Here is a 16,553-nt window from a genome sequence, read left to right as displayed (position 1 = left end):
CTGGGACTTGAAGTCACCTTTGAAGTCTGGGCTGAGCTGAGCTGGCCACCACCTGCTCTCAGACCAGACTATGTGCATTGTGTACAAAGCCATCCTGGCACACATTCCAGGAAAATGGATGTAGCTGTAGCTAACTGATGAGTCTGACCCAGCTGCTCTGCCAAGGAGGTGTCTGTCCATAAGGAAAGGAATGTTCCTAAACCCTTGTTACCTCCAGGAGCTTGTCCTTCAATACAGGTGAAACATTTACCTACAAGTTAAGCAGGAAGAGTTTCCATGAGTAATGTGGGGGACTGTAAGACCATCTTCCTTTCCTAGGAGGGAATACTAAGCTTTCTCAGTTTTGCTCCAGCCCAGGAAGAACTTTAGTTAATGCCTGAAGCAGAGCAAACTCTCGCTGTTTCCTCCCAAAGTGACTGGGGAAATTCAATTAATATGAAGACTGGGTTCCAGGGAGACCATTGAACCAGGTAGTGCAGTAATACAGCTTTAATAGTCTGAGGCTCAGCTGCAGAGTTAAACTTACCTTACTTTCATCTCTTCTGGAGCCTGGCAAGTCATTGTACAGTGCTTTTCCTTGCATCCAAAGAGCTCTTAGGTGTATGCACCTTACACTGGGTTATACCTTGAGCAAAGCAAGAGTTTTACTGTTGCTCACTTTGGGAGCATTTGTGTCCTCTAATGGCATCAGTGATTTAAACGTGGAAGGTACATAAAGGATCCAGCACAGCTCAAACACAGGAGACTTATACAACCTTAGGATTGTAAAGTGCTGTGTTAAGGGCTCTGGCCATACAAAGCTGGAATTATGGAGTTCAAACAGTGCTCTCAGATGGGATTCTTTCATGGGTAACCTCAAAGGTGGGAATATTTCAAAGGATATTTGTGTATTTGTATCCCAGGAGTATGGATCTGTGCCAGCACATTGACAAACTATGTGGACTCCAGTTATACAGAAATAGCTTTTTCCTCTCTAATATTTTCCACCCACGAATCTCAACACATCCTGAGTAGTGCTTTATAACACTGATGCTTTATAGGGAAATATTCAGCTGCTAAGCCTGGAGAGACCTCTCAAGTCACTGAGATCAGTTAATTCCCTCACAGACAACCCCATCACACATTCCCTTTCATAAGCATCCACCCCACTTGTCTGGTTGTCTGCAGCTTCTCTGCTCTGATAGCTAAAAATCTTCTTACATTTTCAAACTTAAATATAGTCACATACAGTTTGTGCCCATTTGTTCTGCCATTATCTGGACTTTATTTTAAGTAGTTCTTTTTATGCCTCTGACCTTTTCTACCCTGGAGTGTTTATCAGAAATCAAATTGCTTCTCAGCTTTGGGTCATGTTGGGTCAAACAAGCCAAGGTCTTTTAGCTTTAACTCTTCAGATGATTCTCCATTCCTTCCACCATCCTCATGTCATTTCTCTGTACCTGTTCTAGTCTCAATTCACTTTTTTTGACCCCGGGTGAACAGAAAATACTCTGCCATTAGCAATGCCTCATGCTAAGTCTGATTTCTGTTAGAGCCCCCCAGCCTATTTAGGACCTGCATTATTGTTACTAAGTACATTTATTTTACTAACTAGTAGCTCTTTTCCTTCAGTAAGATCAGCCTGATGTGATCCAGAAGCAAAGGAACAACAATGGGATTTAGAGCTGGTATTGAAGGGCTTCACAGGCTCCTTAACATGATTCCCTTGACTATACTCTTAGGAAATAGGAGTCTTGTTTACATGAAGAAGCTGCTGAGTGATAATAGGACAGAATCAAAATACCAAGGAGGCAATGAAACTATTCTAAATATAATGGTTTTAAACGTTTGCTATTACTGTACAGAACAGCTGGCCTTTAAAGCAATTACTTCAGTAAGTTGCACATCATCAATCTCTCCAAAAGATGAGTGTGAGTCTAGAGAAAATGTTTAATTCAAAGCCTGAGAGAATCTTCTCATTTTATTTATCTCTCAGGCTCCAAATCCTATCAAATGGCTGTCCGGGATATGAAGCTGTTTTTCCCAGAAGGGCTGTGCTGTGCCAACTGTCAGACACTGGAGGAAGAAGAGGTAGGATCTGCCCTTTCCTGGGGTTTATCCTGCTGTGTCAGAGCAGTGGCTTTGGCCTTGCTGTCCCATGACTTCTTTCCTATTATGTTTTAGATAATGCTGCCTTTGATGTGTTTTACCAGCTGCTGAGTTTTCCTTCTCCTGTGGATGTTCCTACCACACTGTGCTCCCTCTGTATTGACCCAGAGAGCTGGTGGAGGAGAGCTGGTTCAGATCTGTTTGTTCAGAACCCTGGGCTGGAAATTCAGGAGGGCTCAGGGTTTCAGGAGCAAAGCTCCCACATGGTCAACATTGATTTGGAAGGGGGATATTTGCTTTCAGCGGGGATAGCAGCATTATCCCTGACTGCTAAGCACAGATGACCCAGGGGCTGATTTTTTACCAGCTTTGTGTCGTTCAGGAGCGGAGCTGAGGTGGGATGGCTGATGATGGAATAATGATTTGGTTACGCTCAGTGGAGTGATGGAAATGTTTGAGCCTTGCTGTGGCTCAGAGGTGACCCAGCTGAGTTAGTCCAAGGAGATTAGCTCTGGAGCTGGATGCTGCTGGCCACATCTGTAACAGGCTTCACTAATGTGGCTGCTGTCCCTGTGCAGCTCAGCCCAGGGCATTGTGGCTCTGCTGGGCACTTGGATGTGCCAGTTCATTCAGAGACAGGAAGGAGCTGCTACACCCCAGCTTTACTTATCCACTGGATAAAGCTGCCAGCCTCACAGATTTTGAGTTTCTGGCCTGGAAAAGCTGGGAGCAGAGACCTTAGAAAGATGTCTGGATACAGGACTTTCAAAAGGATGACAAGATCCTGTATTGAATTAAGCCACAATTAAGAAGAAAAATGCATGCAAAATGTTCTTGTATCTGCAGACAAGCAGGTGTTTTCTGGGCTAGCAATTACAGAAGTACACAACAGCAACAAAAGCTTCACAGCTTGCCTGAATCAATCCTTCAGAAGTGTTAGCCCTCCTGATTAGGGAGCAGTGTTCATGTGGCTTGCTTCTCTCTCCCTCCCTTCCCTCCTGCAGATTTATAACCTGAAACGTGACCCCATATTCAGTCTGGAAGTCAGCAAGGAGCACAAGATCCTAAACTGTGAGCCAGGAAGAAAACCCAGTGTTCTGGGCTCTGAGCAGCTATGCAGTCCTGGTAAGGAAATCTAACTCCTGGTACAGATTGGGACTGCTATTGATTAATTGGACAGCAAGACAAACCATCTGGTGGCAGCAAGATTTGGTATTGATGTCCTTTCAGAAGGGAGAGACAGCTCTGAGCTGCAAAGAACAGCTCCAGGGGAGTGCAGCCATTTAACTCTTTACCTGCTGGGCCTTTGCACTGCCAGTGCTTTAGGGGTTAAATATGGAGTTGACCTTAACAGCAGCAGCAGAACAAGCACTGCCAACACAGCTGGTGGATGCAACAGCACACGTTCCCCTCCTGAACTTTTAGAAGGTGTCTCACACCACTTTGGCCACAGTGGTTTGTGTGTCCATTCAAAGCCTCCCTGGGAGAGGAAGGACACCAGGACACTGGAGGGCTGGGTGGTGGTGAGGCAGTCTGTTCTGTGAGTGGATGGACAACAATTTATGCAGGGAGTGCTGCTGGCAGCACAGCCATCTAACTCTCAGAAACTGGACTGAGAGCTCATTCAGTTCCTACTGCTGCTGAGCAGCTGCCAGCTCAAAATGACTCCCAGCTATTGCCAGGCTGACTTTGATGTGGAGCTGAAGCCTCAGCAAGGCTGTCAGTTCCCTTGGATGCAGCAGCTTCTCTGAGCCTTTTCTGTTGATTTGACATGATGGACAAGTGTAAACACAGCTGGGATACAGCATCCTTCAGGTCACTAACACAGGGGGATGCTGCCATGTTGGGATGTTGTGGATTGATCCCAAGCCTTTACAAACAAGCAGTGATCAAGTAAAGCACCCCTGTGGTGTTCACTGGGGAACAGAATCGTTTGGAACTGGCTCATTCTCATTCCTGTAGCTTGAGTTCTGGTGTGATTGATGTGGGCAGCTCAGAAAATGGTTCTGTGCTGCACCTGGTCACTGTGGCCATCAACAGCAGCAGTGGAACCACAGGATTGTTGTAGACTTGAGAGAGGAGTATGACAAAAATGCTACAGAATTACAGACCATCACATCTCTCCTTAAACCCTTCCTGACACAGGACTTTGGGGCACTGGTCCCATACCAGGAGGTGCATGAGGCAGCACATGTGGAAGTGCAGGGAAAGGGTAGTAAGTCAAGGCCTCTGCCCTCAGGACAGCAGAGCTGTCACTTTGGGTAGGGGGTCTCTGATGGAGGCTTTTCCCCAAGGTATTTGTTACTTGGTATTTCTCCCATTATCTTACTGCACAATGGGAAAGAACTGGGCCTGTAGCACAGGTCTGCTGTGACTGAAGCACTTCTTGATTTTTATAAGAGATTGCATAAAATAAAATAAACAAAATAGCTTGTGGAGAGAGCAGAGGTATTCTGCAGGCTTTGCACAGCCCAGTGTTGGAATCAAATCTCAAAATACGTGCCCTTAATTTCTTGCTACATGAGGATCTCTGCTTTGAAGATGTCTAAGCAGAGTAAAAAGGAAACCAGTGTACAGCCTTGATGTTTTTGTGTCTCAGAAAATGTATTTCAAAGAGTTACTGTCCTGGAAAAGCAAGTCCACGTGATCCCTGAACTGTCAGGCAGGATATAGTAAGTGCCTCCAGCAAGGCAGACACATCACTCACGTTCTGGGTTCATCTTGAACACTAGAGGAAGCTCTTGCACACAAGGAAACCTCCTTCCAGCAAATAATTATCACAGAGCTGCTGCCTAATGGGCAGACAGATTTATCATGAGGAAAATATGAAATACATTAAGTCTTACGTATGTTGAGCAGAATTACATTAGGGATTATAAAAGCAGCTGGATTAACAGATTTCTTTGCGTGGAAAAAAATGAAATGGAATCGTGTCTCCTGTAGCAAAGCAGCAGTTGTCCTTGTCTGACTCCTGAAATGGGGTCAGTACTGCTGTCTTGTGATCTCCAGATAGGGACACAAAGACAGCAGCAGTCCAGCAGCTTGGGATGAGCATCCCAAACCACATCACAACACCTGAGCGCCTCCAACATCCCACTTCCACGTCTGTGGCAGGGAAGAATCACTTAGAGGGGGGGAGATACCAAATAAGTGTTTTCCTCTTCTCCCATCAGGTCAGCCATTGCTGGATACCCGCTGCCAAAGCACTTGCCTCGTGTTGCCTGGGATAATCCTGCGGGGTTCAGAGCCCCCACCTTACATGGACCTGCTGGATGAGCTTCTTGGCAGAGGTTTCGTGGTGACCGGAGCTCGTCTCACTGTGCTGGACATGCCACAGGCTCTCTGCATCTCCAGGACACTCAGCAGGGCCAAGGGCAGTGTGGCAGCAAAGGTATGGAACAGCTGGAGCTGGGCTTTGCTTCCTTCCCAAAAGAAGAGCTTTTTAATGCCCTGCTGTGCTAAGCTGGCTGTTTGCTCTGAGCAAACTTGCTTTGGTAGCAGTGTTCCAGCACTGCCTCTGAGCTCTGACACCTCTGGTGAGTAACTTGGGCAGTGTCCCTCCCTGGTGTTCCTGTATTCCTGCTGGCTCACTGACCCCAACCTCAACATCATTACATGTGAGTGTATCCTTAGTGGGAATTGCCCATCCGTTATTTATTTATTGAACATTCAATTCCATTCACTCATTGGTGCACTATTATATGTGTTCTGCTGCTGTCTCCTGTCTTGTTTCTCCATATAAATACAATTTCTCTTTCCCTTTCTCTAATCATACCCCATTAATCCTCTACTACAACGCTGAACAATTCTTTCATATTTTGGACTGTGCCCTGGAGCCCTAGGCGGGGATTTCCCACCTGGAGTGCTGCCTCCAGCTCTGGGGTCTCCATCACAGGAAGGACATGGACCGGTTGGAGCAAGTCCAGAGGAGGCACCAAGGTGATCAGAGAGATGGAGCAGCTCTGCTATGAGGAAAGGCTGGAGAACTGGGATTGTTCAGTCTGGAGAAGAGAAGGCTTTGTGGTGACTTAATTGTGGCCTTCTAGGACCTGAAGGGAGCCTTCAGGGAAAATGGAAAGAGTCAATTTACAAGGGCTTGGGGGGACAGGAAAAGGGGGAATGGCTTCCCACTGCCAGGATTAGATGAGATATTTGGAAGGAATTCTTGGCTGTGAGGATGGTGAGGGCCTGGCACAGGTTGCCCAGAGAAGCTGTGGCTGCCCCATCCCTAGGGCTGGATGGGGCTTGGAGCAACCTGGGCTAGTGGAGGGTGTCCCTGGCCATGGCAGGAGGGTGGAATGGGATGAGTTTTAAGGTTCCTTCCACCCCAGGCCACTCTGGGATTCTCAGTTAGTGGGTGCTCAGGCTACAGCCCAGTGTGGGGCTTGTGCAAGTGCTCACGAGGCTGGAGCATGGGCTGTGCTGCTGGGCTGAGCAGGCATTGCCTCACAGCCCAAATATTGGGCCCAGACTGTTTTGGTGTAGGAAAAGCCCACCATGTCAGGAACCTTGCCAGGGCAAAGCATCAAGGTGGAATGTACAAGGAAGTGCTGTCAGCAGCACAGGGTAAAGCAGGGGCAATAGCAAATCAACAACCACCCAAGGGCTGTCAGACCACAGCAGCCCCTCTGCAAAACACATTTGTGCTTCCAGCCTTTCAGTTGTAGGTGTTAACTGTAATAACAGCAGCTAAGACCTTTTCAGGTTGTGATTTTTTAAACTGACATCCCTTTGAAGCACATCTATATGGAACAGCAATTACATCTAGCAGCCAATTACTGTAAGAACTGCTTCCTTCTCCCGCGGGTCCCCCGAGGATCCATCCCCCTGCACGTGGAATGTGCAGCTCTCTAGGAATGACAAAGTGAATCAGTGTGTGTGGGGCAGAGCCATACCTCCTTCCTCCTGTCAGAGATTAATGACTCTGGGCAGAGCTGGCGTGCTTCCAGAAGGATCTGGCACTGCTGAGCTAAAGGTGAATGTCACAGCCTTTGCTTTCCCGTGCTGGAAGGGAGGTGGGTTCCTTCAAGTAATGAATGCTTCTGCTACAACATCTCAACATTTACCTTATCTCCCTATTCCTGCTTCCAGCAGAGGTAATGACTGAATAACACCCCCTGCTTATTTTCACTCTGAGAGAGGGGAGCAGGAATAACAGTGAGCTGTAGGAGCTGGATAACAGCTCAGACAAGATCCTCTCAACTTGGAAGAGTCTGTTGCTTTGTGGCTCCAGCCCCTCCCACAACACACAAGTGGTTATTGGTGCTGTCAGTGGTTCATCAGCCAGAATTAGACTCATTTGAGTGAAGAGCAGCACCAAAGCTCTGTTCTTGCCTCTCTTGCAGTGTTCCCTCCTGAAGGACGGTTTGTGCCTGGTGCTGGCAGCACAGCGGGACAATGCTGTCACCTGCCTCTGCTCCCTGCTGGACAGGTAAGAGAGGACATGGCCCTGCCCCACACCCCTACTGAGCTTGTGCTCTGAGGAGGGGCACCTCCTCCTCTGTAATTCCAGGTCTGATGAGGGCAGGTGCCACTCAAAGGCAACCTGTTCTTCACAGTTACCTTGTTAATCATCGAATCATGGAATCGCTAAGGTTGGAAAAGACCATTAAGATCATCAAATCCAGACATCAGCCCAGCACCACCACCATGTACTACACTAAGCCAGGTCCCCAAGTGCCACATCCATGTGTGTTTTGAACACTTCCAGTGATGGTGACTCCACCCTGGGCAGCCTGTTGCAGTGCCTGACCACCCCTTCCATGAAGGAACTTTCCCAGTATCCAACCTAAACTTTCCCTGACATAACTTGAGGCAGTTTCCTCTCATCCTGTCCCTTGTTCCTTGGGAACAGAGCCTGACCCCCACCTGGCTCCATCCTCCTGTCAGGGAGTTGGAGAGAGTGAGAAGGTCCCTCAGCTGTTCCTGCTGCTCCTCCCCCTTCCCCAGCTCCATTCCCTTCTCTGGACACGCTCCAGCCCTTCAATGTCTTTCTTGTTGTGAGGGTCACAATACCTCAGAGTATCCCACACTTTCCAAGTCATGTGTGGGATACTCAGGACCTTAAATACTAAGCTGTGTTGTTGGTTAAGGACCTGGAGTGTCTGTGAGGTTTGGCAGTGTGGTTCCATGAATACAGGGGATTCTGAAATCAGGACTCACACTGGGAATAGACCTGCTGAATCAATAAAATTCCTTGGAGAAATATCTTAGCAGATTTTATGTTTGCTATGGAAAAAATACTGAAATGCCAGAGAGCAAAATCAAAATTAGCCTCTTAAATAAATCACCAGAAACGTTGGATAGGGGATGTATGAGGCTGGAAAAACAAACAGAACCCCTCTGCAGGGACCGATTAGTGAAACGGAGTGATTAGCAGGGCAATTAACCCTCTGTTCCCCAGAGGGAAGGTTTGCCTGCACAGGGGCTGGTGTTTGGCAATGGGATGTGTAGCTCATGCACATGGTTCCTCTGGCAGGGGAAGCAAGGAGGGTGTTTTCTGACAAATTCAGTGAGGAGCAGGCCAGGAGCCACACTGATAACACTGCCCTGACTTTGGCTGGACCATCTGGAGGACTTCCAGATGATGCTGTCAGTGGAACAGGAATAAGTATTCAAGGATAATGGAGTTTACAAGCATCAAGGGGATCAAAGCTGAATATCCACGTTTGTAGGCACCTCAGACTTGTCATACTTTGATGAAATGTTTCAGGGCCACACCTAGGAAGAATGGTTGGAACAAAGTTCAGCAGTAAGTTTTCAAAAATGTGTTTAAGGTAATTGCAAAATATAGACTTTGCTCCCATTCATTTAAAATCACATCCTTGGGAGCCACATCCCAAACCTTCCACCCTGCAAGGCACAGCACTAAAGGGAGGCAAAGAGTAACTTCCCCAAGACCTTTCTGCTGTGTTTTCTTCCACTTTTTTTCCTGGTTTACAGGGGAAAATTGAGCTGTTGGGAACCCCAGAGATCACTGGGGTGGTTCTGGGAGAGTGGTTGCCAGTACAAGGCCCCCTACCTCTCTTTTTTTCCCAGAGTCATGGGTGCTGCTTAGCAGGACCAGCTGCAGCCCAGCACTTCCCTCTTCTGTAGGTTTGACATGTTTTCAGCTTCAGTCTCAAGGCAGCACCTCCAGAGAAACCTCCTATGGCTTCTCCTGTCTTTACCAGGGAGCCCAGGGGCTGAGAAGGAAGTGGGCAGGAATAGGTTTCAGTCTCACTGTGCCTTCACCTCTCATCCTGCTCTGTACAGAGTCCCTTGCTGAACTGCACAATACACGTGCATAAGTTATGGCTGTCAAGAGGCACTTCAAGTGGCAGCGTCCACTCTGCCTCTCACCCTGGTGCCAGAACCAGTGATCAGGCAGCCATTTCATACAAAAAACCCATATTTGCCTTCAGGATCAGTGGTGCCTGTGGAAGGGAGGGGCAGGAGAGTGTGTGTCAGGATGGGAGGAGGGAGGTTCACATCTTCAGGTAGATCAGCTTCAGCCAACAGGAGCTCAAGGCCTTACTGTCTCACAAGACATGGCTTAAAATCTGCTTTGCCAATATGTTTGAAAACCCAGCCTGACTTCACTAAGGACACTTCATGCCAAGACATCTTCAATTTAAGTAACACCTGAGGTTAATTACACTGACAACTCCATCAGTCCTTTCTGTACCATGTAAGTCACTGGGTATTTATTTCACTCTCTCTGCCACGACCTGCCCAGGTTTTGGCCTGAATTTGAGCTGCACTGCTGAAGCACCAGGGTGGAGGGATTATTTTACAGCCCTGGGACTTGACTCACAGCTGAGGCACATTTCTTTGTGCCAGGGGAGGAATGTTGCCATCTGCATGAAAGCCTGGGACGTGATGTCGGAGATGGGTCTTGATAAGAAGGAGGAATCAAGTGTTGAGAGGAGCAAAGTGGTCTTTACCAGTGTAACTGCTCCTAGTTCTGACTCTATTAAAGCTTCCCTAAGCCAGCTCTGGTAGTGCTGGAGAGACATTCTGTCCCTGGGGGGTTTGAAGACAGACCCAGACCCTCCTAAGTGTGTCTTAGGAGCTGCAGAAAGCAGCAGGGCCCACTCCGGCTGCTTTCTGGACATCCATGATGGAATTATTTCTGCACCAAAGGGCAGGAAGAACAGAGGGAGGGACAAAACCAGTGCAGGTGTGGACACAAAAGCAGCTTGTGAGTTTGGTTGCCTGCCAAGAGTGGAGCCAGAGCAGGAATCTGGGAGAATCTGGGCACGTGCCAAGGCTAACTCATAGGGCAGAGTGAAGTCAGTGTTTGGAAGAGGTGAGGGGAAGCTGCAGCACAGCCTGGGAGCAGTGGGAACCAGGGGGAGAACCCAGAGAAGGAAGTGACACAGTCCTACCCCACAGACAAGGAAAAGTTATGTGAGACTTACCTTTCTAGTTCTGTCAGCATCCAGCTGCCTGGATATCTCACTTTAAAGCATTTGAATTTTCCCTGCCATAACTTGTTTTCACAGCCACATTTCCTGGCTGCAGGGTGGCAGAGGGAAGAATGTGCAGCAGTGGATTCAAAGCAGCTCCTGGAAGGAAGGCATGCTCTGCTTTTTATGCATGACAAACCAGATTTAGCTGCCTTAATAGGTGATGCTGGTGCCATAGTGATTACTCCTCTATGGTTTTAAGCATTTAAAAAGTACTTTCAGATGCCTGTAAGATTGTTAGGACCTATATACGTTGTGCACAGACTTAGGAGCTCACCTGGTTAACATTGTACTGAACTCAGGAGGCAGGTTTTGGGTAAAACACCCAAAACACTGCAGCAGAATAAAATCAGAGTTTAGGCCAGGCTTTCTGCCTTTCTGCCTTTAAACAATGTAATGCAATCAGAACAGAAGGCAAGTGTTAAGGAACTTGGCTGGATGTTATTCTTCCTGACGGAACATTCTTCCCAGTGTTAATTGCTGTTAGCAGGGAGCGATGTTATCCCTATAGGAAGCTCATCCCGGGGAGCTTTGGAGGGGTAGGAGGTGTAGAAATAAAAAAAAAAAAAAAATGAACACATGGGGTGTAAAATCTTAGAGCAGTTGAAAACCACTGAAAGGAAAACTGTTGCCAAGCACAATACCTGGATATGGGGGCAGGGAGCAGGGAGTGGCGTCCAAAGACTCTGGAGAATTTTCAAGCCTGAGGCTCCAAGTGTGCAGAGAGTCAGTTTAAAAGGCACTTTTGAAATTTGTAGCATGCCTTTTGATTTCTCTTGAATACGTTTTAGGGTCAGCCTGTGTGTGGCTTGAGGAGGAACAGAGCAAAACAAGGACTAGTGAGGCAGTCCCTGCAGCTCGGAAAGTCCTGGGTTTCGTGTAAAACACCCAGATTATCTTTGTGGAGAACAAGACCCTTGCACAGGGGTCTTGCACAGAGCTAACCATCTACACTTACATGTCTGCCCCAGAGCCCCCATTATGCAACTGTTAGTGTGAAGGTTTATATTTTAATAGTGCAAAGCCATTTATACAAAGCTTTGTAAAACCCAGGATTTAGCTGTGTAAAGAAGTTCAGTAGCAGATGCCCATGGCTGGAATTGCTGGCACAGAGCACAGTCCTCCTCAGAGCTGGGTCATCTGCACTCCCTGACAGCTGACAGGGCAAACTAACACTGCCTTCCCTTCCTCTTTACCCCCAGTGCCTGCTGGCAGAAGCAGTCCATCCTGAACACTGCAGAGCATCTCCTTTATCCCCAGAATGAGAATCAGGCAAGTAGAGAAGTTTATGGTACAGATATGTGTCCTTTGTGCCACTGTGATGAATGGAATTTGTCAATATTGGTTGAATTTTAGAAAAATTATAAGCTTTGTGAGACAGAGGTGGTGTCTTGTGGCAGCCCCAAACCTTGGTTTACACTGAGCCCAGAACCTGGGGAAGACGGGACCAAAATCCTGTCAAGCTGTCTCCCATATTACAGTGGTGACACAATTTTCAATCAAAAGACTTGGAGATATTGATAAAGAATCTATATTTTCCATAGAAATTCAGGGTTTTTTTTCTCAAAAATCAACACTTAAAAAAATATCACAGAATCCCAGAATGGTTTGGGTTGGAAGGGACCGTAAAGCCCATCTCATTCCACCCCCTGCCATGGGCAGGGACACCTTCCACTAGCCCAGGTTTCTCCAAGCCCTGTCCAACCTGGCCTTGGACACTTGAGGGATGGGGCAGCCACAGCTTCCCTGGGGAACCAGTGCCAGGGCCTCAGCACCCTCACAGGGAAGGATTTCACATAGCTGTGATATTTGTCAAAAATTAGTGACAGGAAATGTTCACTCAGCTCTGTGGCCAAGCTGGCACATGTCCTATGTTCTGGAAATTATGTTTCAGAAGCCCAAATCCAAATGGAAGAGGAGAAATGAAGCCATTCCAGGGATGGGTTGGCTGAATATTTTCTCAGTAGTTCATCCCAGGAAAGGAAACACTGAACTCCAGACATGTGGGCAGCTAATGGGAATAAACTGCATAAATACATTCTAAAATTCTGGCTGTAATCATCAAAGTTTAGAACAAAACAAACGAGAGGTTTGGATAGAGGAGGCAGTGCCTGAAGAATTGGGATTAGGAGATATAAACTCCTGGTGGAAGGGAGTGTGGGACGACATGGCAGGGGTGTGGGATGAGATTATCTTTAATGTCCCTTCCAATTCAAGCCATTTTGTGATTCTGTGATAAAAGAATTGGAGGGAGTGAGAAATTACAGCAAATGCCCAAGCCTCTCCTCTGGATCCCTTTTACTTCCCCAAAAAAACCCAGCAGTAGAGCGAGGTTGTGCTTGTAACCTCATACAACACATGAGAGCTGCTGCCTTCAGGACTAGTGCTTTAAGGACTGAGCCTTAAAAGACACAGAGCCCTCTTTGAAGTCTGTGTTCCTTCTTTTAACACAGTCAAAACTACCCCAACTTCCCCAAAGTCCTTCAGCTGCTGCCTTCAGCCTCTTTCCCCGTGGCACAGTGGGATTCTCCCCAGCGTGGCTGGGATTGCTCCCGCTGCAGTGCCTGGGAGCTCTGCCTGCACAGCTCTGCAGGGCTGTCACAGCTCAGTGCTGCCTGCTGCCAGGGTGCCAGGCTGTTGCCAAGGAATGTGACAGGGCAGCAAGTCCAGGCTGGCTTCTGATTTGCTTTGAAAGGACATTACATATCCCTGCCCGACATAAAATCCTTTCTGCTTCCCGGCACCGGGGAATCAGCCTATCAGGAAAAGGCTTAGAGCGCTTCTGTGCTGAGAGGAGAAAAAAGCAAATATGCTCAGCCCTTCTCCCTGCTTCTGACAGCCTGGGATGTGGAATCTAATCCCTCTGGGGCTGGTGGAAGCAGGGGCTGCTCTCAGCAGCTCAGAGTTTAGACCAGGACTGTAGTCCTGGGACAGTGGTGGGTGCAGCATATCTTGTTGGGGGTACAAAGAGCAGGTTTGTTTTCCAATGGGTCTTTGGCTCCCAAATCCAGGGTAGGTTCAGGAATCAGAGTGAGATCTGAGGAGCAAGCGCAGCAGGGAACCTGAACCTCAAAGGGTGGCCCAAGGAATGATGTTTGAGCCTCTGATCTCTCGCTAATGAGTTTATGAAATGCCAGCCAGGCTTTCCAGGGCAAAGCTAATGAGCAACATCCTGATACCAGGCAAAGTTCAGGAGGGTTAAACGAACATGGATTTCAAATCCTCGTGGTCTGAGCAGAGCTGCAGTCTTTACTGGTGGAGTTGAGCCATGGAAGTGAAAAGGAACATCATCCTTTCTCCCTGTGAGATTTGGGATTAGGCAATAGGATGGGAAATCAGCTGTCCAAATGTGGACTGTGTCAGTGCTGACATCTGGGCCTGGGCTGGTTGTCTGCCTGCTTCTGCAGCCCTTGAGGTAAGTAAGCCTTGCATTGCTGGAGCACCTTCACCTGCCTGTGTGAAACATCTGCCTTAGGAGCAGACGAATCCACACTTTGGAAGTTCCTTATTTTTACACAGTGACCCTGAAAATGCCGTGCAGGCTTATCCTGGGCACACACAGACCAGTTCCCATCTGGAAGTGTGACCATGGTCACACCAGAGAGCCATGGCCACCATTAGGGGCTGTTGAACTTCCATGGACCTCCAGATGTCCCTGCCCAAACTGGGATGTCTCCAGCAGTAAGAGAGTAGTCAGGGTGTGCTGGGATGTCCTGGGGCTGGATGTTTCCCCTCCCTACAGCTGTGAGTGTGGCTGGGATGAGCCCGTGAGGCCGAGGTGGCCGTCCCTCGGTGGCAGTGCAGGACGTCACTGACGTGCAGGGGGTGACACAGTGTCTGCACAGTCACCCCTCAGAGCCCATGGATGCAGTTGAGCCTCCACTGGCAGGCAGCACTAATCCCTCAGCTCTGCCCGAGTCTGCTCCAGCATCTCCCTCCTTGCAGACACCTGAAACCTGGGACTGGAGCAGAGGGACGGGCGGAAAACACATCCCAACCACTCTTGGCCACTCTGCCCCTCAGCAGCAGAGGGGCTGGAGTCTATAACAGAGATTAAAAAGCTGTGAGGAGAGGCAGAGCTGGCAGGAGGGCCCCAAGGGCTGTGTAGGGTGGGCATCAGCACAGCATCTCTTGTGCTGTATGGGACATGGTGCTCATTAGCACAGCCAGGATTGCAGGATTGTCCCAGGGCCCTTGGCAATATCCTGGCCTCTCCAGCTTGGAAGCAGCCATGCCAGAGCTGCTCCAGAGCAAGGTTTGGGAAAGAGAGGCAGAGCAGCTGGGGGAGGGAGTAATGTCCCACTTAGCACTCTGCATATTGTTGCTATTTGTTGTTCTTCGAAAACATCACTCCTGAGAAAGGCCTAACAGTGGTCACAACTAGCAGGTTTCCCAGCCATCTCTGCACTGGGATTAATCCAGCCTGGAAAATAGCCTCTGCACAAGAAACCTGCATCGGAAAAGAGGTTTCTTTGCCATGCACAACTCACAGCTCTGCCCCAACCCTTTCCTTCTTTTCTCCCCAGGCCCAGGAGCTGCTCTGCGGCCTTTTTGACTCACTGACATCAGAGAGCATCCACTGGATTGAATCCCAGGATTCTTAGCCAAGGCAGTCAAAGCCTCCAAGCAGCCTTGGATGCCACTGTGGAGATGGACACATGGGGACTCCCAGCTCTCAGAACACTAATATTTGTTTGGGATTAAAATGCAAAGTCTGAAGTGTGGCATTAGCATCGCTAAGATAAGTGAGAGTGGTGGGAGGAAGGATCAGAGCCCCAAAACAAATATTTCTGAACTGTAGCCATGGTTTCTAATGGAATGCATTCAGAGACAGTCTGCTTGTGTCTGTGGAGCAAGGTTTGGAGCATTCCTCTGACTGGGAAAAGTTCAGTAAGTGAACTTTTCAGCAGTGTTCACTGCTGTCTGTCTCTCAGGTTCTTGGGAACTCCATCTTCCCCAAGCCTCAAAGACTTCATGGAGAGATTCAGTAGCTGCTGCTGCTAGTGTGTTCTCTGAACCAAAGACAAAACCACAGCAAATAAAATGGAAATAGTCTGAGAGAAGGTTGGATCCCTGGAGGGTTCAGTACACCAGGTAGAGCCATTCAATAAGATTAAAAGCTGGACAGCTTAATGTTCACCTGCCTCTGTGCAGTTCTGGGTGCCACAATATCAGAAGGATCTAAAGCTATTAGACTCATAGAATCATAGAATCAGTCAGGCTGGAAAGCACCTCTGAGATCATCAAGCCCAACCCTTGATCCAACCCCTCCGTGGTTCCCAGCCCATGGCATTGATGCCACATCCAATCTCACCTCAAACACCTCCAGGGACAGAGAATCCACCACTTCCCTGGGCAGCCCATCCCAGTGTCTGATTACCCTCTCTGACACAGGTGGAGCTGTGTCAGGGGAGAGTTAGGAGGGTATTAGGAAAAGGTTCTTCCCCCAGAGGGTGGTTGGCACTAACCAGGCTCCCCAGGGTAGTGGGCACGGCCCCAAGGCTGCCAGAGCTCAGAGTGGAATTGTTGGGGTGTCTGTGCAGGGCCAGGAGTTGGACTGGATGATCCTTGTGGGTCCCTTCCAGCTCAGGATATTCTGTGATTCTCTGTGCATGCATCTGGTTCCAGGCATGGCAGAGGCAGCACGAACAGTCCCTGTGCATTGTCCCAGTGGTGTGAAGGCAGAGTCATGTGCCACCCCACCTCTGGGTGCTGCTGGGAGGTGAACCCCTTCTGTCACTGGCCTTTCCTTCCATGAGGGCCTGGGGTGAGTCCTCCTCCTTCCCAGCTCACCCAAACTCTGAAAAGGCAACACCTCTGAGATCTGTCCCCTTTCAGATGAGGCTGAAAGTGCCCAGTAAGTCCAAAAGCTGGAGGTCTGGCCCTACAAGCTGTGCTACCTCTGTGGGTAACAGTCCTAATAGAGCCTCTCTCCTTCTCCAAACCACCTTGACACAGCCAAAAGAGATTGTCAGAGGGGACATGGACAGAGACCAGTCCCGACCTCACACAGCA

General features: G+C 48.6%; 1 protein-coding gene across 7 annotated transcripts in view; it reads left to right on the top strand.

Moving 5' to 3' along the window:
• The window catches only part of CUNH16orf71 (chromosome unknown C16orf71 homolog), a 92,808-nt gene extending 77,274 nt beyond the window's left edge, over positions 1-15,534 (top strand). For 3 of the 7 annotated variants that reach the window (XM_017809055.1, XM_017809056.1, XM_017809057.1), the window contains exons 28-33: positions 1,976-2,070; positions 3,093-3,213; positions 5,262-5,479; positions 7,434-7,519; positions 11,741-11,810; positions 15,065-15,531. In XM_017809055.1, the coding sequence (XP_017664544.1) occupies positions 1,976-2,070; positions 3,093-3,213; positions 5,262-5,479; positions 7,434-7,519; positions 11,741-11,810; positions 15,065-15,142 (668 nt within the window). In that variant the 3' untranslated portion in view covers positions 15,143-15,531. Of the gene's footprint in view, positions 1-1,975; positions 2,071-3,092; positions 3,214-5,261; positions 5,480-7,433; positions 7,520-11,740; positions 11,811-15,064 lie in introns of all 7 variants that reach the window. The other 4 variants (XM_017809058.1, XM_017809063.1, XM_017809059.1 and 1 more) reach the window with 2 other exon arrangements.
• The last annotated feature ends 1,019 nt before the right edge of the window (positions 15,535-16,553 follow it).

Source organism: Lepidothrix coronata, unplaced genomic scaffold, assembly GCF_001604755.1.
Source record: "Lepidothrix coronata isolate B3197 unplaced genomic scaffold, Lepidothrix_coronata-1.0 Scaffold24, whole genome shotgun sequence".
In the NCBI taxonomy this organism is placed as follows: Eukaryota; Metazoa; Chordata; class Aves; order Passeriformes; family Pipridae; genus Lepidothrix; species Lepidothrix coronata.
The sequence above is the reverse complement of the archived record's forward strand: the minus strand, read 5'-3'. Positions and strand labels throughout refer to the sequence as shown.